Source organism: Zeus faber (genome assembly GCF_960531495.2).
Source record: "Zeus faber genome assembly, chromosome: 17".
In the NCBI taxonomy this organism is placed as follows: Eukaryota; Metazoa; Chordata; class Actinopteri; order Zeiformes; family Zeidae; genus Zeus; species Zeus faber.
The window spans coordinates 14,042,944-14,070,809 of NC_137204.1; the positions used below are offsets into that span (position 1 = coordinate 14,042,944).

A 27,866-nucleotide genomic window follows, 5' to 3' on the forward strand; every position below is an offset into this window, starting at 1 on the left:
GAATGCGTCTGTAGAGTCGGGCGTGGGAAGGCACCTTCATCATGGAAATAAACTCCAGGGAACGGGTCTGAATCACCTGCGAAGAGCCGCGCTCAGAGAGAAGCTCACACCCTCAAGCAGAAAGATGGCGACCTTTTATGTGGCTTGGGTGGCGACTTTATTGCAGTTTTGTCAAGCGAAGACGTACACAAATGACTGGGCGGTTAAAGTATTTGGAGACCAGGAGTCTGCGAACCGGATAGCGGAGAAATACGGATTTACAAACTTGGGTCAGGTAAGTGTGACAATGCACAATGAATGGCCCCTAGAAAAGCTTTCATTAGTATTGAGCGATATGCACATTCTGCAAGTATTTCCTTTGATTAAAGACATTATCACATCTCTGTTGTATATATACATCTATTGTGTGGAAAAGTATAGTTTTTTTTTCCCTCAAACTCAAAAGGAAGCAGTTATTAGTGAATGTCAGAGACCATTGTATGTGACATAATAAAAAATACCTTGGCACCAATTATGATCATGATTATCACTAATTGACACGATAGAGATAAAAGCTATATCAGAGGCTTCTGGTGCTATGATCAGAAAAATAACTTTATTCAGAAAGACGCTAGAAATTTGACATTATATATGTAATGTATATACTGTTAGGCAAGACAAGTCCTCTCATGAGGACGCAGATCCCTTTAAGAGAGACCTGAAAACAAATTCCCATTTATAAGTTAATTAAATTATTCTAATTTGATGCTTCTTTGCATTCCATCCCATTTGTATCTTTAAGTCTTCCCCAATTCGGCGCTGGTACAAGACACTTGTCCTGTGACCCGGTTTTACGCTCATTAGATTTTAATTCAATTGAAGACGTTAGATATCCAGACAAATTGGCTAAATATATCAATAGCAAATGAGATTCTACATACATGAATAAAACAAGAATTCAGACTCCTTCTTGGTGTTATTGATGACCGCCCAACCCGCCCAACATCATGGCATTATAAATGAAGGTGTCAGACAGTGGCATTCAAACTCAAACACACACGCACGCGCGCGCATACACACACACACACACACACACACACACACACACACACACACGCGCGCACCAGCAGCTTGGCTGGACTCCCAGCTCAAGTTGCATTAGGCTGCAAAACAATCAGTGGTGTAATGTAGCCTCCTTGAGACAAAGATACAAACAGAGTCTTCATTATTGATCAGGTTTTTAGAAACTAGATTGTGACGTGGCAGCAAGACCACACACCATTGTCTGAAAATAAGACTCGGTCAGGGCTAGGATAATCAAAGTTTTATATATATATATGTATATAAATTTATTTTTTTTCAGATCGGGGATCTGAGGAACCATTATAGTTTTCGCCACAACGCGACGGTCCTGCGATCACCAGTGTCCGGCAGAAGCCTCACAGAGCGCATCGCTATGGAGACCAAGGTACCGTAATGGGACACGTCTCCTGGTATATTGGATTCCCTCGTTGGTTATTAATCAGCTACATGACAGCGCCTACAACCGCCCACAACTGTCCCGCAAGGACACCCATGTAAATGAACACAATCCCGAGTACACAACGGAACACGCCCTAACATTACTTACGCACACACACACACACACACACACACACACACACACACACACACACACACACACACACACACACGCACACGGGATTCCTATGATATTATTTAGATTATAAAACAGCATCAACACATCTTTTTAACTCTATAAAAGAATAAACAAAAAAATGATAAAATACAATAAAAACAACTTATGAACAGGCCAGTACATAAGCTACTTTGCCATCCTCTCAAGGTGGAGTGGCTGCAGCAGCAGGTGGTGCAGAAGAGAGTGAAGAGGAATTCCCGAGCGAGTCACATCTACTCCATCGACATCAAGAACAAACACGACCCCGGTGCCAGTCTCCCGTCCGGCCACGCCCCGACGCTGCACTTCAATGACCCACAGTGGGGCAACCTGTGGTACATCGTGAGTCACGCCTGTTTCTTTACCGACCAATATTCAAGTTATAACAAATGTGATTCACCGAGCCTAAAATAGGGCCTGCTTTATTATATCTATTATCCCCATGGAGTAAATAGACACCCCGCCGTTTTCCTCCACAGCACTGTGGCGATAACATCGAAGGCTGTCCGCCCCACATGAACATCGAGGGGGCCTGGAGACGAGGCTACACCGGAAAGGGCGTGGTGGTGTCCATCCTCGACGACGGCGTCGAGGGAGAGCATCCTGATCTAAAACCAAATTATGTAAGTGCTCCGAGATGAGGCTCTCCCCGTGAACTGAAAACATTAATCATAATATTTGGCAGAGACAAATATGGCAGGCGGAGCTTTCGGGGCCACGGGTTTGGAAAAGGTCAGCCCAGAGGTTTTGGAACGGGCATTAAATCTCTCATGCACTTTACTGTGTAATTGACTCGTGAATGATGGCCGATATAGTTGGTCTGATGAAACAGAGAAAAAGATGGTCATGGGTTTTTCTTTTTCGATTTTATTCACCCTTACTGGCGGTCCCCGTCTCCTTAAGGACCATCTCGCCAGCTGTGATGTGAATGGAAAATACCAAGAAGCTTCTCTGTATGAATTCAATAACGCTGATTAGTAAGTATTTTTATTCCTGGAACACAAATTTCTCATTGCACATGTTTTCGGTATCCCTTCCCTTGTCATCATTTTATGCAGTGTCTTCAGGCAAATTCACAGTTTCCACTTTTAGTTGTATATGTCCGCAATATGCCAATGATAAAACATTGCAATCTGAAATATGTCTGAAGTATTGGTTTGACTCAATGCAAATTGTACCTTTTTTATTTTTTTATTACTTTCTTGGAAGCCATGGGACTAAATGTGCGGGGATTGTTGCGGCGGCGGCAAATAACTCTGAATGCACCGTGGGGGTTTCATTCCACGCCTCGATTGGAGGTGAGTCCACAGGATGCCGCGAAGCTGTGAAGCTGAAGGGTTTCTGGGGGGGGGGGGGGTCAGGGACAGGGGTGGACTGGTAATCTGGCATACCAGATATTTCTCCGCAGCGCCGAGTGATTTTTTATTGGGGCAACTTTGTCACCCCCTCCCCCGCTGGGCCGTCTGGGCCAAAAATGCCAGGGCTGTTTTTTTGTCCCAGTTCAGCCCTGGTCAGAGGATGTACCTGTAAGGATGACAAAATACCGGGATAACATTTTTGGCAATTCCTTCCATTCCAAACCTCTTGCGCAAATTTGCTCTGGTGTGTGCGGTCAGAATTATAACACCGTGCCTCCAAGCAGTGGAGAAATGCCTCGCAGCCACCCACGAGCCCCGCAACCGTACGCACACCCCACCCACAGAGAAGCCGAAAACCCGCAGAACAACACCCACGCACCACCCCGAGGTGCACAAACTAGTCCCAGAGAGCAGGAAATGACCCTGCCCCTGAAGCGCCCACATACGGCAACAGGGTTTGGGATTGAAATTGCGGGACAGTCATGAGGCGCAAGCACACCAACGCAGGAGCATAACGGGCCAGATCACAACCGCCCACCACACCCCTACCCACATAGCTCACAACCCACATTTCCCACAAACCCTAGGCCTATTGTATGGTGCATGTACTGTGTTTGAGTGAGATAACATTTTGTAATGGCCGCTCCCATATCTGCAGGTGTCCGCATGCTTGATGGAGATGTGACAGACACGGTGGAGGCTGCGGCGCTGAGCTTCAGGCCACAACATATTGATATCTACTTAGCGAGCTGGGGACCAGAGGATGATGGAGCTGCTGTGGATGGCCCCGGGCCGCTGGCGAGTCTCGCTTTGCAGAACGGCGTTCAAACAGTGAGGGGGAGATGAGGGGGACAGAAAAAGAATCCGAGTGCACATCCAGGGGAAAGCCAGAAAAAGAGAATGCCATGTGTTTTTCCCGTGTGTGTCTATGTGCATTGCTGAATGTGTGTCACATTTTGTATGAATGGTTGCTTTTACTTGCCAGGGAGAGAAGTAAAAATTTGTGCAAGCTTGCATGATGACGATCAATGTTTGTTTCCAACTGTCTCTCACCTCAGGCTGTGTGTTTACTTGGGGGCCGAGTCTTAAGCTACTTCAATATGTAAATATCATTAATATATCAATACTCCCATGTCTGCTTCCCCAAATAAATCTAGGGCAGACAGGGGAGGGGATCCATCTTCGTCTGGGCGTCGGGAAACGGAGGGAGCCACGGCGACCATTGTTCCTGCGATGGCTACACCAACAGTATATACACCGTCTCCATCAGCAGCGGCATGCGGAGCGGAAGCCGTGCTGATCACCTGGAGGAGTGTTCCTCCACCCTGGCAGCAAGCTACAGCAGCGGGGGGAACGAGGCCTCCAGGGTGGTAAGTACCACATGGTTACCCTCTATTATTAGAAATGAGCAGGTGAACATTCATTTCGATTGTTATTGTATAAATGCCTCCCCTACCCAAGAGAGACATCTGTTTACCAGCCGAAAATAGATCAGTGAGACAGTGTTTTAACGGTTCGTCCACCGGTTATAAGTGACATTTAATCTATTAAAACTGGTTGTGAAAAAGGCGTCGGAAGTAAGTCGACTATATTCCCACACGACTGGCCATCCCTCCCAAGGATATACCGCATTAAAGCAAAATCGGTTAAGTGAGTATTCAACTATTTTAGTTTTCATGGAATAGCTCAATCTTATGCCCTCTGTAATGGATTTTAATGTAGCAAGAGTCACAAAATGCTGTCTTGCTGCAAGGCATGAGCACGTTGGCCTTTTGCGCCTCAAACCATTTAGCCTACGAAGGCTGCTTTTTGATAGCTAATTGGTAAATTTACTTTTTTATTCCCAAGTTATTAAAGTTTAAAGTTTTTTAATAGTTTAAACTATTTCCATGAGAATTTTATTCAAACTAAGTTGTTACTCAAACATGCACATCCAGCAGAACTCAAACGGTGATGACCCAAGAGCCGCTCATCCATATTTTAACTCTTGGGTGAGTATGTAGGTCTGACTTGATCCTATAGTTAAATTCTATCTGATGCATCTTCGCTGCTGCCTCAACATTCTTATTTTTGCCAACTGGGATAAAGTCCTTTCGATATACAGTATGTATATAACCTCAACAACCTCCCTCAAATACTAATTGGGCAAAAGTTTATCCGAGAAGTACGTAATTCAGATATATTCAGGGAGCTTTGTATTATACAAACATTATTGGTGTGCCAAATACTTTACATGGTGTACATGTAATTACCATACAGAAATCTTGCTCTATTTTGCTTGGTCCCCCTTGCCCTAAATTTTTATGTTAGGAAGACTCTGTTTTGCAAAATGGGGGCATTGAAATAAACACTTGTATATTTATACAATAATTACAAAACAACAGCTACGTAATTATTACCATCTGTACAATCTCGTTTAACAGCACACTCCAAACAAAGGCATTATTTTTGCGATAGGGTTTTTTCGAGAACGCTGTCCCTTGGTCCTACTTAGAAAAAGAGTGTGAGTGGATTAAACAACCCGCTGGCACCACTGAGGGATTCTGGGAGCGGTTAAAGACAGTGCCTGACCTATTTCCAACAGAACGCATTGTCATTAAACTTTTTTAAGTCGGCCAATATGGTTGTTGTAAAAGTATCTGGATTTAGTAGCTGTTGCAAATGCTTGCAGGGGTGCTCTGGCTGCTACTGTATGTTGATGGAAAACAGAAAATAATATGTCAAATGGCCTAACGGCTGAAATGATTCTGCAAATTGAACAGCTGAATTCCCAAATAATTTTTATTAGGGATGGAACAGGTTCATCTACTCTGCACAAGTTATCTTGATATCAGGCTTGTGTAAACAGACTAGAGTCATTTAAAACCGAATGGACAGTTTGGGCGGTTTATGGTTCTACAGCCAGGCTAAAAAGCTGCAGGCAGATGCATCATATTTTCACCCAAAAAATGCAAAGGATCAATTGTGTTGTATGTATGTTGTGTATGTTGTTGTGTTGTTGTTGTTGTATATTTTCTGAGTATTGCACCATTGATAGCGCCTAATCTATATATCTCAACATTACGAGTTTTGTCAACAGGAAATTGCATGTGATAAAAATATTGAATCCGCAGTATTTGTTGACAAAGTCCTACCCTAGTTTACATGGCCTGCTCTAAAATGATATTAATATATGTATATTTATTCTAATAATGTTGTACGTAGACAGAGCGGTGAATCAATTGTAGAGTTTTTCTTATAATATGATTTTAAAACAATACTCGTAAAATTGTACACAGAGCTGTAAATTGGTTCAAACGCTTTATTTTTAAATGAGTGTAAAAAATATTAAAAAGCTAGTGAATAATAACAGCATAATAAGCTATTACAACTGTGTGCGATTGCATGGCATTCACAATGAAGTATTGAGAAAAAACCTGGAAAAAAATATATAGATAATATACCAATATGCAGCTTAGTAAAGGCTGTTATTGTATGAAAAACAACACTTAATAAGAAAAAGATGAAAACACCTGCTTTTTTCCCTATCGACAGGTTACCTTGGACCGGAGTCAGGGATGTAGCAGGGATCAATCGGGAACCTCCGTCTCATCCCCGATGGCTGCAGGGGTCATTGCTCTTGTCTTGGAAGCCAAGTAACCAGCTCGGCAACAATCAATACATAACCAGATTAGCAGCCAGATCGATGTGATCAGTCAGCGTGTCTCTGTCTGTCTGACCCTCCCGCAGCCCCCTGCTAACGTGGAGGGATGTGCAGCACATTATCGTCAAAACATCTCAGGCCTCTCGTCTCAGCGCACCAGACTGGACCGCGAATGGGGCTGGATACACGGGTATTTTACTTTGCAATGCGTGCTATTACACTGACGTCTTAAAATATGTGGGAGGTTTAACAATGGGTGTTTTCTGTGCTCAAGTTCTAATGCTAGACCAGACCTAATAATCAGAATCAGTATGAAATGATTAAAAAATAAATACAATAAAACAATAAATAGAACAAAAATAAATAAATAAGAATTGTTTATTCCACCAAGTATATTTACATATATAAAGAAATTTGTTGTGGATTTCAGTGACGGCATTTCTTTCCAGATAATTATTATGAAAAAAATTTGGCAGTACCTATGGCAAAAATCCGTAATTGCAGGTGTTTTTTTTGGACCTCGCTTAAGATAAGATAAGATAAACCTTTATTAGTCCCACAATGGGGAAATGATATCATTCCAGCAGCAAAATGGGAACAGAAAAAAATAAAGAGCATATCATATCACTATAAGCAATATAAAATATATAGAAACATAAAAATAAAAAAATCACCATAAATAGGAACCAGATAGTATGTGTGTGTGTGTGTGTGTGTGTGTGTGTGTGTGTGTGTGTGTGTGTGTGTGTGTTTGTGTGTGTGTGTGTGTGTGTGGTTGGTCTACTGGCTGCACTGTTGGTTATACAGTCTGACAGCCGCAGGAAGGAAGGACCTGCGATAGCGCTCCTTCCCACACTTTGGGTGAAGCAGCCTATCGCTGAAGGAGCTCTCCAGTGCCATCAGGGTCTCATGCACGGGGTGGGGTTCGTCCTCCATCATGGATGACAGCTTAGCCATCATCCTCCTTTCTCCCACCACCTGCACTGGGCTCGGGGGGGGGGGGGGGGGGGGGCCCGGGACAGAGCTGGCCTTCTTGATCAGTTTATCAAGTCTCTTCCTGTCAGCTGTGGTGGGGCTGTTGCCCCAGCAGACCACTCCGTAAAAGATGGCTGATGCCACCACGGTGTTGAAGAAGGTCCTCAGGAGAGCCCCCTGCACTCCAAAGGACCTAAGGACCACTTCCCAGAAATCCAAACAGTGTCATCTGTGTGACTTCAGTCAGGTGGTAGTTCGCACCTGGGGCACGCCTTAATAACGATTCGAGGTTGCCGGTGCATATGGATGCATGAACTTGAATGCATGATGGGAAAGTCGTCCCAGACACCCCCAGTACTTAATACTCAGAATACTGCAAATGCAAGGGCTTCATCAGTGGGCCATCAATCACCACTGTGTCACCTCATTCGGCGATAGTGAAAGAGACATTTATTTAAATGAAAATCAAGATCGGCACTTTAATATGATTTATTGGATTCATGATTTAATATGATAATACACTTCCTAATTAAATAAGATCTGGTTGTGGGTTGTGCCAGCACTTTTGAGCAAATTGTCAAAAAGCAGGAATACGAATTGATGTTATAATGTTGGCACTTTATTAATATATAATATAATGTCTATAGCCTATAAGGTTTAAATGAGCAAAATCAATTCACACATCACATCACATCACAAACAATGTATTTGGAGTGTGTAAATACACACAATAATTATGTGTGTGTGTGTGTGTGTGTGTGTGTGTGTGTGTGTGTGTGTGTGTGTGTGTGTGTGTGTGTGTGTGTGTGTGTGTGTGTGTGTGTGTGTGTGTGTGTGTGTGTGTGTGTGTGTGTGTGTGTGTGTGTCCACCAGTGAGCCACCTGTATGGCTTTGGGCTCCTGGATGCAGAGAGCATGGTGAAGGAGGCCAAGCAGTGGAGGCAGGTTCCTCCCCAGCACATGTGTGAGGAGGAGGAGGAGGAGGAGGGGGAGGAGGAGGAGGAGGAAGCCCTGCAGCCGAGCAGGTATTCCACTAGAAATGAGGATAGCTCTTCTCTTGACATCCCAGCTGCGTGCCTTCTCTTTATGTCTCCTGTGGATTCTCCTCCCACACTTATTCGCTCCCACTCTAATGGCTGTTGTGTCTTGTGGAGATGTGGATTGTGATACGACACCTTTTAAAGGGGGAAAAACTAAAGGAAAATATATCTATATTAAAAAAAATCATCCCTTATACCTTACACCTAACAGTAGAGCAGAATATATGTATTTTTAAAAACAGCCGTCCCATTCAACCAGTTGTGTAACTGAACACTTAAAAGAGAATCAGGGAGTAGAGAAGACGGCATCAAAGAGAGAAATTAGTAACAATCATATTGAAAATGCCCTTGTATTTACCATATGAGGCAAACCGGAAACAACATTCAAACATTTATTCTTTTGAAATTAAAGCCTATTCCCAGTTGATTGCATTTGTGTTTACTTGAAAATGAACTTCACGCCCACAAAAAAAGACACGGAACGACTGTGCTTTGGTTTTAATTGCAGCCGGTGGGGAAGGGCCAGGCCTGCAGGTTAACTGTTGTTTCAGAAAGAAAGAAAGAAAGAAAGAAAGAAAGAAACAAACAAACAAACAAACAAACAAACAAACAAACAAACAAACAAACAAACAAAGAAACAGAGACAAAGTGAGCCGTGTGTAGGGGTTTTGTTTTTGTTTCCTCTGTATTCATTGCATTGACATTGTCTTAAGATGGAGCTTCCTCTTCAGCTCGGAAACAACGCTACGGAGCAGCAGAAAAATGAACACTCAGCGCGGTCTCTCAGAGCTGTGGAGGCAGAGGAGAAAGAGAGGGAGTGGAAGACGATGTACTCAAAGAAGCATAGAAGGAAAACAAAAAAAAATAGTGGAAGGGTTTGGTTTATTTGATATAAAGCCTATGATGCAGGACAGACAGACAGACAGACAGACAGACAGACAGACAGACAGACAGACAGACAGAGAGATATAATTTTTTTATAATAAAATATTAATAATAACACGAACAATAGGGGTTTAGCCCTAGAGGCCGGAATCCCAAATACTAATAATACAGTTAATAAATATATAATAATAATAAAAAATAAAAAAAATAAAAAAATAAAAAAATAATAATAATAATAATAATAATAATAATATTAAAATGAAATAAAATAAAATAAAATGAAATAAAACAAAAAAATAAAAAATAAAAAAACCCTTCCACTCTTTCAAGGATTGTTTTCCATCTATGCAACTATACTGATAAGCCACCACATTAAAAGCACCACTAATAACCACTATTATTGTATAGTTCCCCCTTGTGCCACCAAAACAGCTCTGACCCGTGGAGGCATGGACTCCACCAGACCTCTGAAGGTGTCCTGCTGTATCTGGCACCAAGACGTTAACAGCAGATCCTTTAAGTCCTGGAAGTTGTGAGGTGGGGAGCTCAGGCTTGTTGTTCCAGCACATCCCACAGATCGGATCGGACCCGAACTGCGCCCATCCACATGATGTAGAAGAAAACGTGACTCATCAGACCAGGCCACCTTCTTCCATTCCTCCATGGTCCAGTTCTGACGCTCACGTGCCCATTGTTGACACTTTCAGTGGTGGACAGCGGTCAGCATGGGCACTCTGACTGGTCTGCAGCTCCATACGCAGCAAGCTGTGATGCACTGTGTGTTCTGACACCTTTCTATCATAACAGCATGAACTTTTTCAGCAATTTGTGCTGCAGTAGCTCTTCTGTGGGATCGGACCAGACTGGCTAGCCTTCACTCCCCACGCGCATCAATGAGCCCATGACCCTGTCGGTTGTCATTCCTTGGACCACTTTTGGTAGGTGTTAACCACTGCATACTGGGAACAACCCACAAGACCTATTGTTTTGGAGATGCTCTGACCCAGTTGTCTAGCCATCACAATTTGGCCCTTGTCAAAGTGTCTCAGATCCTTATGCTTGTCCATTTTCCCTTCTTCCAATCAACTTCAACAACTGACTTTTCACTTGCTGCCTAATATATCCCACCCCTTGACAAGTGCCATTCACTTCACCTGTCAGTGGTTTTAATGTTGTGGCTGATCAGTATGTATGGTCTTGAGTACTAAGAGTACAGGTTACACCCCTTTAAGAATTTATTCACTATTGCGAGGAGTAATACTGATCGTAAATCATTCTCTGAAGAATGATCATGATCCTTCAAGGTCTAAATTGATGACCCAAATCTGAAAGAGTATAATATTATATATATAATATAATGTCGCTATTTGATTGCCTTTATTAATGTGAAGCACTTTGAGTTGCATGTTGTGTATCAAAGGTGCAAATAAAGGTAATTATAATAATAACAATAATAATAGTAGTAATAATAATAATTTGTATAATAATAATAATTATTATTATTATTATTATTATTATTATTATTATTATTATAAAATAATAAAATGAGACAATGCATCAGTTCACCTTCCTTATGTGCAAAATATTTATCTAGGGGACCAAATCTAAAATATAGTGACTCTTTCCTTTCCGTCACAACTTGAGCCTGGTTCATGGTTTATGCTCTTTATCCTCTAACCGTCTTCATCAGGCCCATCCGCCCCGGCTCTACGCTCAAGTCTGTTTTTAGGAGCTCAGGCTGCTCCTCTGAGCCGCTGCAGAACGTGGTCTATGTGGAGCACGTGGTGATCCGTGTGACCATCGCTCACAGTCGCCGTGGCGACCTTTCCATCACACTCACATCACCCTCGGGCACCGTGTCTCAGCTGCTCGCCAACAGGTAACGCAATCATAAACCATCCAGGAAATTATTATCTATTATAATAATTATATATGTATATATATGTGTGTGTGTGTGTGTGTGTGTGCGTGCGTGCGTGCGTGCGTGCATGCGTGTGTCTTTGTGTATATATATTTTTTTGATCGTATTATTATAATTGTGTAATTGATTTTTATTGCATTATTATAATATTATTATCGTAATATGTGGTATTTGGTATATTTGGTTATATTATATAATATAATATTCGGTTATGTGCTTTGCTTCTGCTTGCCACAGTCAACAGTCAAAATAACATTTTTAACTTCATTGTTGCTGTTTTAGCTCTGATTTGTTTTGTTTTTCTTTATTCTTTTGCTGGAACAGCCTATTTTCTATGACTTTCTATGATTTTCTTTTTGTTATGTGCTTAACTGCTAATTACAGCCACAGTCAAAAGTCAAGATAAAAAATGTTTCTTTTCTTTTTAGGATTTCAATACTGTCATCAAAATGTAGAAGATAAAAAAAACGGAAACGGCAATTCATTATCACATGTTAATTTATGAAATGTCGGAGCTGGACGAGCCGCTGTCCATCTCTCTGTCACTGTCACAGCCTTTAGAAAATGTTGCTTACCTGATGAAATACCTCACTCACAAATGTGATCCTATGAAGAATCGAAATGAGCTTCGCTGTATTTTTAGCTCTTTTATAATGCACAAGAAGTGAACAAAGCAGCATTTCCAGCTATTAACACGGCGGAGGGGCTTTGTTGTGGCTCAGGCCTTTGGACCGCTCCCCCGAGGGCTTCACCGACTGGGAGTTCATGACGACTCACTGCTGGGGGGAGGAGGCGGCGGGCGACTGGGGTCTGGAGATCCGCGACACCCCTTCCGAGGGGACGGACGCCGACGCAAAACTAGGTCTGGCGCTTTCTCACCGCGTTTCGTTTCCCCGGCATCATAAAACATACATCAAACCTGAACTGGAACAATAGCTGAGCTCCAGGATGCGTCTCCTGAGATGAGCTGCTCTCATTTCTCTCTCTCTCGCTCTCTCTCTCTCTCTCTCTCGCTCTCTCTCTGTTTTGAGTGGTAGGCGAGCTCAGGGAGTGGCGCCTGGTGCTTTACGGCACCTCGGAGCAGCCGTACTCCATGCGTCGGGAGAAGGCTCGATCGGCTGAGATGCCGAGGGAAGGCGGCGGAGGTGTTGGTGGTGGTGACGTTGGTGGTGGTGGTGGAGGTGGTGGTGACCTCACCCAGCAACAATACCCGGGTGAGTCACCTCCTCAGCCTCACTCAGCTCCTCCTCCTCCTTAAAACCCCGGGACGGCACAGGCAGCTACTAATTTCGAGCCTTTGTAGAGTTTTGGTCTATTCCTGGGTTTTTCTTTTGGTTTTTTAGTTTTTTTCATCCGAAGATGAAAATGGGTTCCCGCTGTTCGCTCCCTCCCTCTCACCCTCCCACCGGAAGCGTGTGCGTTTCTCTGCAGCTGCCATGACAGTGTATTGAGTGGTGACAGTGGTGTTCCTCCCCCCTCCCAGGACCCTGTGACCCGGAATGTGGCGATGAGGGCTGCGAGGGGCCGCGCCCCTGGCAATGTGTCACATGTTCGCACTTTTTCCTCAAGTTCAAGAACAACACAAGGTTGGAACAATCGCACAACGTGCAGGACAATACTGACGCTGCAGAGCCCCTGCATCGATATTCTATTGGTTCATTTAGATAGATAGATAGATAGATAGATAGATAGATAGATAGATAGACAGATAGACAGACAGACAGACAGACAGACAGACAGACAGACAGACAGACAGACAGACAGACAGATAGATAGATAGATAGATAGATAGATAGATAGATAGATAGATAGACAGACAGACAGACAGACAGACAGACAGACAGACAGACAGACAGACAGACAGACAGACAGACAGATAGACAGATAGATAGATAGATAGATAGATATTCATTTTATACTTTTGTCCTCTGTCCCCCCTGCAGAACCTGTGTGTCACAGTGTCCATCAGGTTTTTGGAGCGACCGGCGGCGCTGCAAGAGATGCTTCTCCTGGTGTGAGAGCTGCAGCGGCAGTCGGAGCGACCAGTGCATCAGCTGCCAGCCCGGACACCACCTGACCGAGGGAGCCAGCACCTGCAGCGCCGGCTGCGGGGAAAACTACTACCTGGATCACGGTGGGAACTCCGAGGTTTCCCCGGCGATTTCTTTATGATTCAAACAAACAAAATGCTAATTATTTTTCATCATTTTCATTTGTTCACATTTAAGTGTTAGCGATTAAGATGTCTTTTGCGAGAGAGACCTGAGTAGGGTTTCCCTCCTCGCCGTCCTTATGAGGTCATCAGCCAAATGTGATGTTTGAAGCAACTTCTATGTATAAAATCACAAATAATGCAGATCACCTGGGAGTCAATGCAACATTTAGTGCTCACCAGTCCTTGATTACTATGTTTAAACTCAATTAAACATGTTAGATATCCAGACCATCCGTCACGCTGAGTCCCAGTAGTAAGTGAGATGGTTGTGTTGAATAATAAATAAAGTAGCACCATGGTAAATTAGTGGGCTCGGGTGGGCTGTACAAGGTGTCTCCATAATCAAGCGCAGACATTGTAATGGATGTAATGTTCAGAATATGAAATGGGATGGTTTTTTTGTGTGTGTGTGTGTGTGTGTGTGTGGAATTCTGCACTAAAGCAGCTGAATAAGCCCCGATAAAGTCTGTGTGTGCAGCAGCAGTCGAGGTCTGCATGCGTCGGTAGTGATGAATAGCTGTGATGTATATGCTTTGTGTTCCGTCTGATTTCCCCACAGATGTGAACACGTGCAGAAGGTGCAGCGAAAACTGCTCGAAGTGCTCCTCCTCCAGCATCTGCACGGAATGCAAACCGGGCACAAGGTGAACCAAATTCTCAGATGATGCTTGAATGAACTGCTCGGTAAACACTCCTTCTCCCCTCCCTCGCCACGGAGAATACTGATTATCCTCCTGATTAAGCTCTCCCGCTTCACAACCACAACAATTGGGGGGAAAAAACTCCAATAATGGCACTAGTTTCTATGAAAAAGAAAAAAAAAAAAGGAAAAAGTAGAATGATTTCCCACCGACATGTTTTTGCATGAATTGCAAAAACCAAATGGAATTAATCACCATGTTGGGTTTTGGAGTTTCTGGAATAGAATGTGCGTCCACCAAGTGCATGTGGTGCTGTGGATCGGAAGTGGAGCCCGCAGCCCCAATGGCAGTGAGTCATCCTCGCGGTGTCACATGATTGGCTGAGTGTGTCACCGTGCCACATGCTCTCTCCGCCCGCTCCAGTCTGCAGGGCAATCGGTGCCAGCGCAGCTGCGGAGCGGGATTCTACCATCACAATAAAGATGACGCCTGCAGGCCCTGCCACCAGGCCTGCACCGCCTGCGCAGGTGAGTTTGTGAGAAGGATCCGCTTTCAGTGGGTTTTTCCGGGTGCAGGAACCTCCACAGCAGAATTCTATCCCGATGTGCAGGAGTAGCCACGCAGCGTGTGGAAACGTGTTCATATATACTGTGTCTTTATATATCTATGCCTTGATGCCGATGCCAATGTGTCTTCAGGTGCAGGTGTGGAAGCATGCAGCCAGTGTGCAGAGGGCCACTTGATGGAGGAGTGGAGGTGTGTGTCCTCCTGCAGCGCTGGCTTCTACGCACAGGAGCCAAACCCAGAGAGCGGTGACAGGCAGAGGATATGTAGGAGGTGAGCTCGCTGCTGCGTGTTCAGGTGTGGGGGTTTGCTTATCTACTGATGGCAGGCCTCACACTGTTCATTGGCTTCGTATGTGTGTGTGGGTGTGTGTGTGTGTGTGTGTGTGTGTGTGTGCGTGTGTGTGTGTGTGTGTGTTTGTGTGCGTGTGTGCGTGTGTGCGTGTGTGTGTGTTAGGGTTTGTTTTGTTGGGCCTCTGTGTGCATATGTGTGTGTGTTCCTGTGTTCATCTCTCCTCCTCCCTTCTTCCTCAGGTGTGATGCCAGCTGTCTCACCTGTGCAGGGCCGGGCAGGGAGGACTGCAGCAGCTGCTCCGGCGGCCGGGGCCTCCGCGATGGAGTGTGTGTGCTCAGCACCGTGTGTGGAGATGGTCGGTCTCCCTCCCGATGTTTCTCTCTAATGCTCGGCAACTCCCTAAAGCAATAGAGGCACCGCTACACACAAATGGCGAATCCTGGATAATTGCTTTTGCTGACTGATTAGTAATCACTTGAGCAGCCAAAAAAAAAACAAAAAACAGTTCTTCCGGGCAGAATGTATTGCATATGGTCCTGGCGATGATGTTTTTTTTTTTTTTTTAGCAAATAAAACAGGAGTTTGTATTGATATTAAAATACATTTATTTTGTTTTATTGTTTTACTCCTTGAACATTCATGTCAGCCGTGAGTCACGGGCATTCGTAACATAAAGAGTTTGGACGATATTTGCACAACGTCCATTCGTTGAGATCTAACTTCACAAATCTGGACTCCCTGCTCCGTGCCTGAGTCAGTGATTTGAGTGGGATGTGTCTCCGCCAGGGGAGTACCAGGACGGTGAGGGGAGGTGCCGTGTGTGCGACGCAACATGTGCAAAGTGTGCAGGGCCGCTCAGTCAGGACTGCGTCAGCTGTGCTTCCTCGCAGTGAGTTTTTAGTCAGTAGTTTGTTCGAGGGGGTGTGGACACGATGTCTTTCAGGGCTTGAAAAAATAATAATAATCATAATAATTGTTTTCTCACCTCCTGACTTCTATAGACATCGTATTTAGTTTTTTTTTTTTAAAGCACACACACACACACACACACACACACACACACACACGCGCACACACACACAGCCACTCCCTACATATCATATACAGTACAAAATAATAAAATACATTGGCTGAATGGATTTACAGGGTCCTGGATGAGGGACGCTGTGCCCAGGCGTGCGCAAGGGGGAAGTTCCTATCGAACAGACAGTGCCACCTGTGCGATCACACCTGCGCCGCCTGTGCAGACATGGGCTCTGCCAACTGCACGAGCTGTGACACCGGTAACAGACTGACACATTCTAACGTAGGAGGGAGTCAATATGTTTTGGCAATTATAGACACCCTGACTGTGATGACCCCCCACCCCACCCCAGATAAGTTTGGGATGGAGCGTTACCTGTACAAAGGTCGGTGTGTGGACACTTGTCCCGAGACCTTCTTCCACACCGAGGCCAAGACCTGCGCGCCGTGCTCCGACCACTGCAGGATCTGCACCAGCCTCCCCCGCTGCCTCCAGTGCAACCCCCCGTACTACCTCTCCGAGGGAGCGTGCGTCAAGCCGGAGTGCGGGGAAGGTGAGGAATCGCCGCGTTGCCAGTCCGCCGGCCATCACGTGAACCGCTTCAGGGGCGGCACCGGGAAAAAGCCTCGTCCCCCGAAAACACCCGTTGACTCTCGTCCTGTCACTGACCGTCATCACTTCTGTCGTGTCTCAGGGGAGGTGGAGGATCCAGATTACGACGACTGCATGGCGTGTGAGGAGGGCTGTAGGAAGTGCGTCTTGTGTAAGTCTCAGCGTGAGGAGGTTCTCAGCTAAATGAACACTGCTCGGGTTGAATTCCTCTCCCAAGTGTGTGTGTGTGTGTGTGTGTATGTGTGTGTGTGTGTGTGTGAACTGTGAATGCAATTTCTCGTTGAAAGGAGAGTTGAGTTTGTTTTTCTCTGTTTTTCGACAGATAACCCCAGGCTTTGTCTGTCCTGCACTGAGGGCTTTTACAAGTAAGGGTGTGTGCCCTCGCTCTCCCCCTGCGTGATCCCGCCCCTCTGCTCCCGCTCCGCCTTTCAGTCCGCTGGACACACTCAAACCGAAACGGGCGACCGTCCTCGCGAGTTTGGGCGAAGCGCTGAGGTCACTGACGACTGACCACCTTTCGTTATCAGTTTTCAGGACGGCTGCTACAAAAACTGCCCGGCCAAGACCTACAGCGTGGAGGAGGAGTTGACCTGCGTTCCGTGTGACGACAACTGTGTGAGCTGCGACGAGCACGAGTGCTACTGGTGTGAGACGGACCTCTTCTTATCAGGTAGAGAGTTTTGGTCCTAAACTCAGGAAGACATATTTTTCTGCTACGAGGTTCTGTGTGTGTGTGTGTGTGTGTGTGTGTGTGCATGCGTGCAAGCGTCCGCGTGGGCGTGCGTGCGTCTGTGAGTGTGTGTGTGCGTGTGTGTGCGTATGCGTGTGTGTGTGTGTGTGTGCGTGTGTGCGTGGGTTTGTATATGCTTCCACTAGCTGTTTTACCCGGACCTGCAAAGGTTTGGCAAAGTGTTGCTGTTACTCTGCGCTCACACCTCCATCTGTTTGGTCTGATTCATGTGAACTCTCGTTGACTCCCCGAGTCGGGTTTTGTTTGGAGAGGTGATAACAACATCGTGTCAAACGAGGCACTGCTTAACCTGCTCTGAACGCGGCTATATAACATCAAACTATATTTAGGGGTTAAAATTACAGCTGATGCCTGAGAAAGACTGAAGAGCAATTACGGAGCTTGGAATTGGTGGAAAGCCCACACTGGATGTGGCCCAATCACCACATTTCCAAGCTGTGAAAATACTGAATTATTTCAAAAAAACGCTGCGCGGGCGATGTGTTACCTGTTAGTTCGGACTCTAAATATACATATTGATCCGGGGTAACGAGAGAGAATGTGTCACTGTGCAAGAGGGGAAGTGCGTGGCCGACTGTCCGGACGGTTTCTATGGCGACGAAGACACTCACGACTGCGAGGAATGCCACTCGGACTGCGTGACGTGCACCGGGCCGGAGGACGTCGACTGTGCGTCATGCGCGGAGAGAGAGAGGACGGGAAATGGAAGCTGCGTGACCGGCCGGGAGGTCTGCCCGGTCAACACCTTCCTGAGTGGTGAGTCTGAACCCCCCGGTCTGTCGCTAATGAGTCAGAGATAGGAGGCAAATAAATAAATACATTTCCCGGTGTAATTGGTCTCTTCATTACCTGAACTCCACTACAACTGAGGGGGTTTTGAAAACCGAGGAGAGGAGACGGTTTAACATAAGCCAAATATAGACTTTAAAATAAGTTGATTTGAATGCGCTGTACATCCTCCCGTTTGCCTCAGAGGAGATGGAGGAGGATTCAAAAGAACATATGCTAATTAGACCGCCGCAATATGTCCCGCCAGTACTGTATGCGGACTAAAATGTAATTTGGAAAGGGTATAGATCTATGCAGCCAGACTTTTATTTAAGGCCACTAAGAAAGGAAAAGGTGCTCTTTTCAAATGCCCTGGGTCAGGAGGAGCAATGATGATCACCACTTGTCCTTTGGAAAAATATCCTGAACCATGCTTATGAACCAGCATATTGGCATCGTGAATTAAGTCTGAATTCACGATAGTTTGATATGCTGCAGTTTCTATGTTGGGAATCGAGAAATGTTTTCCATCCCAGAAGGCGGAGAATGTGAGGAATGCCATCCCTCCTGCGAGACCTGCTCTGGGAAGGAGAAGAATAGGTGCAAAACATGCGTCAAAGGTCCGTCTCAGTGGTGTGTGTGTGTGTGTGTGTGTGTCCGTGTCTACATCCTGTATGTAAACACGCTCCTCCAGCCCTTCCCTTTCATGTCAGTCATATATGAAACCCCGTGCGTCCACTCCAGGGCTGTTTCTGACCGCGCAGCAGACGTGTGTGTCACAGTGTCCCGCGGGCTGGTTCGACCGGCAGCCGCTCGGGGTGTGTGAGGCCTGTCCCGAGGGGTGTGTGACGTGCGACGGCGCCGGGCGCTGCACGCGCTGCCAGAACACTCGCAGAACCCCCTTGTTCCTGCAGGACGGACGCTGCGTCGACCAGTGTGTCAGGTCAGGTATAGATATGACTGCTTCTTGAGTGTTTTTTATTGGAGTGTTATGTGTGTTTAATTGTGTTATGCATGCAAAATTGATATACTCACAATTCAACTCTATACCTGTAAGTGGATAGAAAAGGGGCATAAAGTAGTGTGATGGGACAAAAGCGCCATGGAGATTTATTGGGCAGTAATAATTTGTAATGGATGCTTTACATATTTTACTGCAACCAGAGACTATCAATGCTCAATAGAATAGAGTGTAAAGTTGGCCGTGGCTACAAGTCCTGGGATCATGGATAGGTAGATAGATAGATAGATAGATAGATAGATAGATAGATAGATAGATAGATAGATAGATAGATAGATAGATAGATAGATAGATAGATAGATAGATAGATAGATAGATAGATAGATAGATAGATAGATAGATAGATAGATAGATAGATAGATAGATAGATAGATAGATAAAAGAATACAAGTATGAAAAAATAAAATGTCAGTTTATGAAAAAAATTGAAAATATTCCACCAATAAATACAATATACCTTACAGTTAACGATAAAAAATATGAAAAACAAAAAAGCTGCCAATATACACTGAACCTAATGGTAAACAAGAGATATAACCTGAAAATAACTGAAAAACAACATAAAGAAAAAATGATAAAAAATAAAAAAGACCTAAAAATTAAAAGGTAATATCCATAAATGAAATAAATGTTCCAATACAATAACTTATGAAATAAACAGTGGAGCAGAACGACAAATGTACAATAAACCTGACAAAAATGTCTGACAGAAAGTTTCCTCCTTTTACGAAAAAACTATAAATATTTCATACGAAAACCTAGATCAGCAAGTATCTGTTCAAGTAGAATGTGGAATGTTTCCACTTCTTGGCTCCTTAAAAGCCACTACACGGCGGTGAGACACAGAAATGCGGCACAGATTTGCAAATATATTCAGATGTTCGATGTTTGTTCCACATGTGAAGCGTCAACACCGAACCCGATCTGGAAATTTCACTCTCTCTCGTGCTCCAGTTTCATAGAAGGACAAAACGTTTGCGTCCTTAAAGACGTGATGCACTATGAGCGATGTGAAAATGAAAAATGGGAGTTTTTTGCCAAGAAAGCAGCAAAAGGCAAAAACAATACCAGCAATCGCAGACCATATTCTGAGATACTCACACCGTTATTTATCATTTAGAAGAAAAAAAAACAAAGAGTGCTGGGACACTGAAAATGGGGAGGTTTTCGTCGGCCAAACGGGGGTGAATTGTGGCCTGGGACAAAGTCTGGAAAGAAAAAGCATTTCATTGGTGAAGCTTGGATTTTCTGCACTTTTCTGAAAGCTAGATATGAACACCATCAAATGACGTGACGTAAAGTTCCATGCAAATGACCTGCAGCGAAAGCTGTGTGAAATGGATTTTCGCTGCTAACATTTGGGAACGGAGGGGGAATCATAAATCAATCAGGTAATTACCACAATGGCAGCAGCTGGTGCTCATAATATTGGTCATTGATCAGCACTCCCCCGCCCCCCCGCCCCCACCGGATCTGGTAGTTGGCACTCTCCTTGGTGCTGAAAAGCAGCTGAGGGCCTGAGTAGTGCTGAGTAGTCACAGAGCTTCTTTAACACATTAGTGGCCAATTAGGGCTTAAATTGAAGGTTTTTGGAGTGTGTGTATGTGTGTGTGTGTGTGCTTGTGTGTGTGTGTGTGTGTGTGTGTGTGTGTGTGTGTGTGTGTATGTGTGTTTGTTGATAAATCATACTTCAACATGATGCCATTCATCCATAATTCATGCCTCCTCTTGGTTGTTGGTATTCCTTGTACGTATTGTAATAATCTAGTTAGTTCATAGTAATAATTCATATTTACAGTTTATGCGCTATATACCAATAACAACAATTTATCCTGTGCATGTTATCGCATTTTGCATATTCTGTACGTTTTTATATATCTGAATATTTTTGTATTGTTTGTATTTGTAACTGTAATTTTACTTGAAATTTCTCACTTTTTATTCAGTTTTATTTTATTTTTATTTTTATTCTCCAGTTTTTGGTCATTTTTAAGCTTTTTTTTATGGTAGCGGTAGCCACCAAACCGCACCACGACAAATTACTAGCATGGTATATGCAAATGGAACTGGCAGAATAATCAGATTCTGATTCCGATTCCGGCTCCGATTCCGATTCCGATTCCAATTCCGATTCTGATTACGTTTCTGATTCTGATGGTCCTCGGGGCCTGTAGGGGATACGCCGCTGGCCGGGTGTGTCGCGGCTGTGCGGCCGGCTGCGCGTCGTGCTGGAGGAACAGCTCCCACTGCCTGAGCTGCGAGGAGCCGCTGCTGCTGCACAAGCACCAGTGTGTGGACGCCTGTCCCCCAGCGCACACCGCGCACGGCGGGGAGTGCGCACGCTGCCCCGCCGCCTGCGAGGAGTGCTCCCCGCCGGGACGATGCACAGGTAATTAGACCCGCAGACGGCAACGATGAACACAATTAACAGCGCAATTTAGAAAGCAACCTTTTTCCATTGCGACATCTCTCTCCATCCACCATATCTATTCTGCACAGTTCACTCATTTTGGTTTTTGTCACTACCTAATAGCCTACGCACTGTGTACTGTGCGGTATGATTCGCAATCAGTTTAAGTTGTCTGTTATTACAGGGATCTTTTTTTCTAGAATTAAATGAACGATTTTCGCATTTTTTATTTATCGTTTCAACACTTTGTAACCTGACATTAAACATTGAAAATTAAAACTTTAAATGTTAAATTTGTTAATTTATAAAAAAGGAAAAAAATTATACAGTAATATTTTTAAGCATATTGTCCATAGAGCATAGATCATATTGAGCAGAGGAGAGCTAGTCATTCAGTTTAGTTTCTTCATCCATTTACATCTGATGATAGTACAAATTAATTCATCTGACTTGACTTGACGATTGACTTGAATATTAAATATACAATCTTTGGACAACTTGAGGAACCATTTAGGCTTTTCTGCACCTCTCTCTCTCGCTCTCTCTCTCTCTGCCTCTCCCTCTTAGGAACCTATTCATTGTATTGGACTGAGACGTCCAGATCTTTTATTCCATCTCTGCAGGGTGTGAGGAGTACCACTTCCTCCACGAGGGTCGGTGTGTGCTGGACTGTCCTGAGAGGTTCTTCGAGGCCACGGAGCAGCGGGCCTGCTTGCCTTGTCATCCCAAATGCTTGTTGTGTGACGGCCCGGACCACAACGACTGTGACGTGTGCGTGGAGCCCGGGGCCACGCTGCACAACGGGGCGTGTCTGGAAAACTGCCCCCCGCACAAGTTCAGGGAGGCCACTACCGGAGGGTGTCACGGTGAATATCATTCTTTTTATTGTAACACCTGGAAAAACATACATTTCCGACATCTGCGTGATGTGTGTTCTCAGATTGTGACGCGTCGTGCTTGACCTGCCGCGGGCCCCTTGCCGGCTCCTGCGTCAGCTGCAGGGAGCCCCAGAGGCTGGACGCCCGCGGCCAGTGTCGGCCTCCTGCGGACGACTGCCCCGCCCGCCACTACGCGGGGCAGGACGGGGGATGCCGTCCCTGTCACAAGTACTGCCACCACTGCTCTGGTCCCAGTAAGAACCAGTGCCTCAGCTGCAACCCCAGACACGTCCTCCTCAGTGAGTGGACCTCAATGATTTTGAGAGTTGCGCAGTGGGTGGAGGTGGACATAAAAGAAAAACACAGGGTTAATAGCAACCTTAGAATCAGAATCGAATTGGTTTGCTTACTATGCCAAGTACATTTTTAGATACGAGGAATTGGTTGTGGTGAAGGTTGGTGCATCGCTGTAAAGACAATTAGCCTAGAAAGAAAAAAATATATTATAATAATGATGATAATAATAATAAAATATATATATATATATATATATATATATAAAATAAACAAGAAAAAATATATACATATAAAATCAAACATAGCCAAAGAAAATAGCCAAATAAATACAAATAAAAAATAGCCAAAGAATATATTGTACAGAATATGCAAAAGGTGATTCTAGGCACAATAATGACTTAAGTTAGAATAAGTTCAAAGTTAAAAGCTGCCATACTGCTAGTATATGGTTGATAGTATGGCTGTGGGTACAAAATACAAGTATAGATATAGATGGATATACCATTCAGGATGAATTAATATGTATACAATAGTACAGGCATGGATGACAATGAATTAGTAGGTATAAATTATAACTCTGTTATTACTCAATTAAAGTGTTTGTGGCTGGGTGATTTGATGAATGAGATAATAATGAAAACAAGATATGGTGTCCGAAATGTGCTTTGTAAATTGGAATCTGCTTCACGCTTACTGAAATGAGCAGCATTTTCGCCGCTCACTCCCCGCTAAACACATCAAGAAGCCCCCTCATTTCATGTTCAATAATAAGCAGTTTGGTCGCTAAGCACTGTGTGTGTTCATTGGCGGAGCTAAATGATACCTTGTGTGTGCAGATGGCACTTGCGTGGATGACTGCCCCGGAGGCTTCTACCACGACGAGAGGGGGCACTCGTGTGAGTCCTGCCACCCGGCGTGTGTGTCCTGCGTGGGCAAGCTCAGCCACGAGTGCCTGACCTGCCGAGCCTCGCTGTTCAGACAGGGCAAGGAGTGTGTGGAGAGCTGCCCAGCCAGGTAACTCAGTATCCATCCCATACTAGGCGTTCAGCGGTTTGCCTTAAGTCGCGGAATAATGCACAGCGGTCGGCGGACAGGATTTTTATTGTGTAGAAAATCAGCCAATTTGGAGTGAGATTTAAATAGCCCTTCATGTGCCCTATAAAATGCTAATTAGAGGTGATTTTATTTATACCCCAATGATTGAGAGAGTTAAATTAATGGGCCGTTAAATTGATGTGCAGTTAAATACCCCAGAGAAGCTACATAAGGGATGTAGATTGTCACAAGGGCTATTTATTACGTACTGACGTCAACACGCACACACACACACACACACACACACACACACACACAGATGCACAACAGCTAATAAATGTACTATTAATGCATGTTTCTCATAATAGAACACTAGCTAATCATGCATTCTTTCTGTGGAAACGTTTTGTTCCGTTTACGTATCAGTCACTATGGAAACGTGGCCTCGGGGGTGTGTGAGAAGTGCGATGCGACCTGCGGGGAGTGTCTGGGAGGCGGGGAGAGCGAGTGTCTGAGCTGCGCCGCGGGTCTGCTCCACCTGAGGAAGGAAGGCAGGTGTCTGCCACGCTGCCCGCAGGGATTCCACCCGGACGCCGGCCATCGAACCTGCGGGCCCTGCCACGCGAGCTGCAGGACCTGCACAGGTGCCACGCCCCCACGCCCACAGGGACACAGAGACACACACACACACACACACACAAACACACACACACTGCACAGACACACTCAGCAGCCACAGTGCCACCAAGGATGTTTTATTCACACAAACTGATTTTTATGTGAAGTGAAAACATGGGTTCTGAATAGAGTGGTCTGATCAGCCCCGGTCTACCTGCACTTCAACATTTTATCAGGAGAAAAAACAAAACATCTTGATCTTTCTTAAGGTCATTAACGTTCCGAGATGAATCACCGCAAACACCAAGCACTGAGAGAACACCCGAGTAGTTTCACTGGAACACCATCAATAAAAAAACAACCATTTCCCGTCTTCATGCCCCTACATTTCTCAATATCTGATACCAACGTGGGCAGATATCCCCATTCATTCATTTGGAGCGATAGCGTCGTCTGACAGTTAAGACCAGTTCGTCCAAACGAATTCATTAGATCACGCTCCTTCCGCTGGAGATACTTTCTCAACAGGGAGGATTGCTTGTTGAATTTGTCGGTAACAGGTTGAAAATCTGGCCCCCAAACAGAATACTCGTGCAGCTGAATAGAACTGCACTAGATGAGCCACAAGAAGAAAAAAAATAAAACACCAGACAATGGTCTTCAATGATGACACAAGTTGTTGGCCTTGTATAAACCTCTTGTACCTTTTAACCATTTCGTACTAACCAATTAATTTAGTCCGGTCGGGCTCAGTGCGATGGAGGTCAACCCCCGCCCCCAATGTGGACTTCACATTTTTTTTTTATTATTAATCTTTGCAGGTAAAGACTCTGGCTCCTGTGACTCCTGCCACCTTGGATACACACTTTCAGACGGCGCGTGCGAATCCATGTGCAGCCTGGGCCTGTATGCTGTGATGACGGTAACCAAGCTATTACACTGTTATGGATTTGAATGTCATCAATTTCAACTATTTTTTTTATTTAAAGTCATACAAAGTAATGGTACGATCTTACATCAGGGTGTCCAGTGTATTATAACATGTTGACATACATTTAGATATACTAGATATTCAACTATTCAGTATATATATACAGTATACCGAATAGTTCCAGCAGCGGCTACACCGGTCTCTTCAAGCTCGTCCTTCAATAGAGCACAGTGTGAAACTCAGGAGGTGTCACCGTTTACGAATCAATTCCAGCTCATATTTCAAGGCACAAAATTAAATCGAGTCTAGTATCTAGTCTAATATCTATTCGTTCCAGGTGACAGGTGAAACACGGGTAATCGAGTTACACTAAAGGGCGATCATTAGTTGGATTAATACTAATATTCCATTAAAAATCCATTTGCGCGATTTTATCCCAAACCGATAGCGTTGATAGCAGCCAAATGTCCGGATATAATCTGTTTTAATCTCTAATCGTCTTTTGCCCGCGTGTGCGTTCCTTCCACAGGAGGCGGGCCACGCCTGTGAGGGCTGTGACGGCTCCTGCCTGGCGTGCAGGGGAGGCGGCCCGGCCAACTGCACCGCGTGTCCCACTCAGTCCGTCTTGGCGGGCGGGGGCCGCTGTGTGCCCTGCTGCCGGGGGCCCGCCCGGCCGCAGGGGGCCACACAGGACGCTCCGCTCCGTGCCGAGGACTGCTGCAACTGCAATGAGACTCAAGGTGGAGGATGGAGGAATGGGCCACAACACCGGTTCAGTCAGGAAACTGTTTATGGTGCTTTAACTCGGTCGCACCTACACTCCACGGCCACACGTACTCTGCCAAGTAACAAAGTATCTGTACTTTGTGACTGTGCTTAAGTAAACTTTTCAAGTATCAGTACTTACTTTAGTACATTCAGTTTCGGAGACTTTCTACTTTTACTCCACGGCATTTAAAATAAAATATCTATACTTTATTCGCTGTTGTAATTGTGTAACTACTATGTAATAATATAGAATAATATAATAATATATTAATATAGGACTATGACATCAGCTGTATCATTTCTTTTGCACATAATAAAAATATATTTAGTCTATTATATACTAGTTTTTTGTAAACTGTTATCAGGATATGGATGAGCCTTCATCTGCAGAAAGAAGCTACAGTGGCGCCGTATTACAGGCTCAGCAAACTGAATATTACAGTACTTTTACTTTTAAACTTTAAGTACGTGTAAGAGCTACTTAAATACTTTGACTCCAGCAGAAACGTCAATGTGGTACATTCACGAGGCCCGCCTCTGCGTCCTCCAGATGCGTACACCGCGTGGCGAACGCTTCTCAGAATTGTTGTGAATAAGCATACAGCCTCGAATCCTTGCGCTGGTGTTTCATAAAGCAGCGTATTTAGTTTCACCCGAATGACTGCTCACCAAATGACCCGTGGGCCGTCCACCACCATCAGCTGGAGCTGCTTATGTGTATATGTGGGGGATTTGTGTGTGTGTGTGTGTGTGTGTGTGTGTGTGTGTCTGGAGAACAGGGAGTAGGTTCGCTATTGTTGTTAAAGGCGTCATTGAAAGTTGTTCCCATCGATCCCATGTTGCCTGCAGTGGGGCTGAAAAGCCGGGGCAGGAAAATACACGTTTTGATCCGGCACGACACGCCACCTCATTTTTAACCCTGAACCTCAGACCCAAAACGTGCCAACTGCACCCGGTCCGATCAAACAAAACGTGCAATGTAAACTTCAGAACGCTGAACTGCTTTTGTGCGTCCTCCCAGGTCAACGAGTGTGACTCCCTGTCTCCGTGTGACTCGCAGGGGAGTGCATTCTGAGCACCAACTTCGCTTTCAGGAACGAGGAGGAAGAAGAGGAGGAGGAGGAGGAGGAGGAGGAGGAGTACAAGGGTAATCTGGCGCTGTTCATCACCGCTTCCATCCTGTTGGTGCTGGGACTGGGCGGCGGCGGCGTCTTCCTGGTCAAACGCTCCAGATCCAAGGGCGCGGCCCCGGACGTGGCCCCCCGCGGCTACGAGAAACTGGGCTCCGGCGGCTACTCCGCCTCCTCCGGGGCGTCGGGCCAGCGCTTCAAGGAGGCGCGGCTGGTCGACCTCGGAAGCAAGGAGGCGGAGGACGGGGAGGACGACGAAGACGACGAAGACATTGTCTACATGGGCCGAGACGGCACGGTGTACAGGAAGTTCCGCTACGGACAGCTGGGCGAGGACAACGAGGACGAGCTGGAGTACGACGACGAGAGCTACCGCGCGTTCCGCTGAGGCGTGGCCCCGCCCTCCGACCGAGAGTTTCCTTCTCTCCCTC

The 27,866-nt window shown here is 45.2% G+C and overlaps 1 protein-coding gene across 1 annotated transcript; it reads left to right on the forward strand.

Annotated features, from left to right (window-relative positions):
- Window positions 1-124: 124 nt before the first annotated feature.
- On the forward strand, window positions 125-27,823 carry pcsk5a (proprotein convertase subtilisin/kexin type 5a; the record flags this gene model as incomplete). Its single annotated transcript, XM_080017611.1, has 35 exons — window positions 125-274; window positions 1,826-1,999; window positions 2,137-2,280; window positions 2,561-2,634; window positions 2,867-2,955; window positions 3,674-3,846; window positions 4,173-4,385; window positions 6,550-6,650; window positions 6,745-6,848; window positions 8,507-8,594; window positions 11,248-11,436; window positions 12,201-12,340; window positions 12,516-12,635; window positions 12,962-13,064; window positions 13,422-13,612; window positions 14,253-14,337; window positions 14,758-14,861; window positions 15,033-15,171; window positions 15,432-15,565; window positions 15,979-16,081; window positions 16,339-16,475; window positions 16,569-16,769; window positions 16,911-16,979; window positions 17,151-17,193; window positions 17,356-17,498; window positions 18,135-18,335; window positions 19,092-19,290; window positions 21,543-21,757; window positions 22,402-22,644; window positions 22,719-22,955; window positions 23,790-23,967; window positions 24,415-24,632; window positions 25,428-25,528; window positions 26,067-26,277; window positions 27,366-27,823. The coding sequence occupies 35 exons, from the start codon at window positions 125-127 to the stop codon at window positions 27,821-27,823; spliced, it is 5,472 nt and encodes a 1,823-aa protein (XP_079873737.1).
- Between the last annotated feature and the right edge of the window lie 43 nt (window positions 27,824-27,866).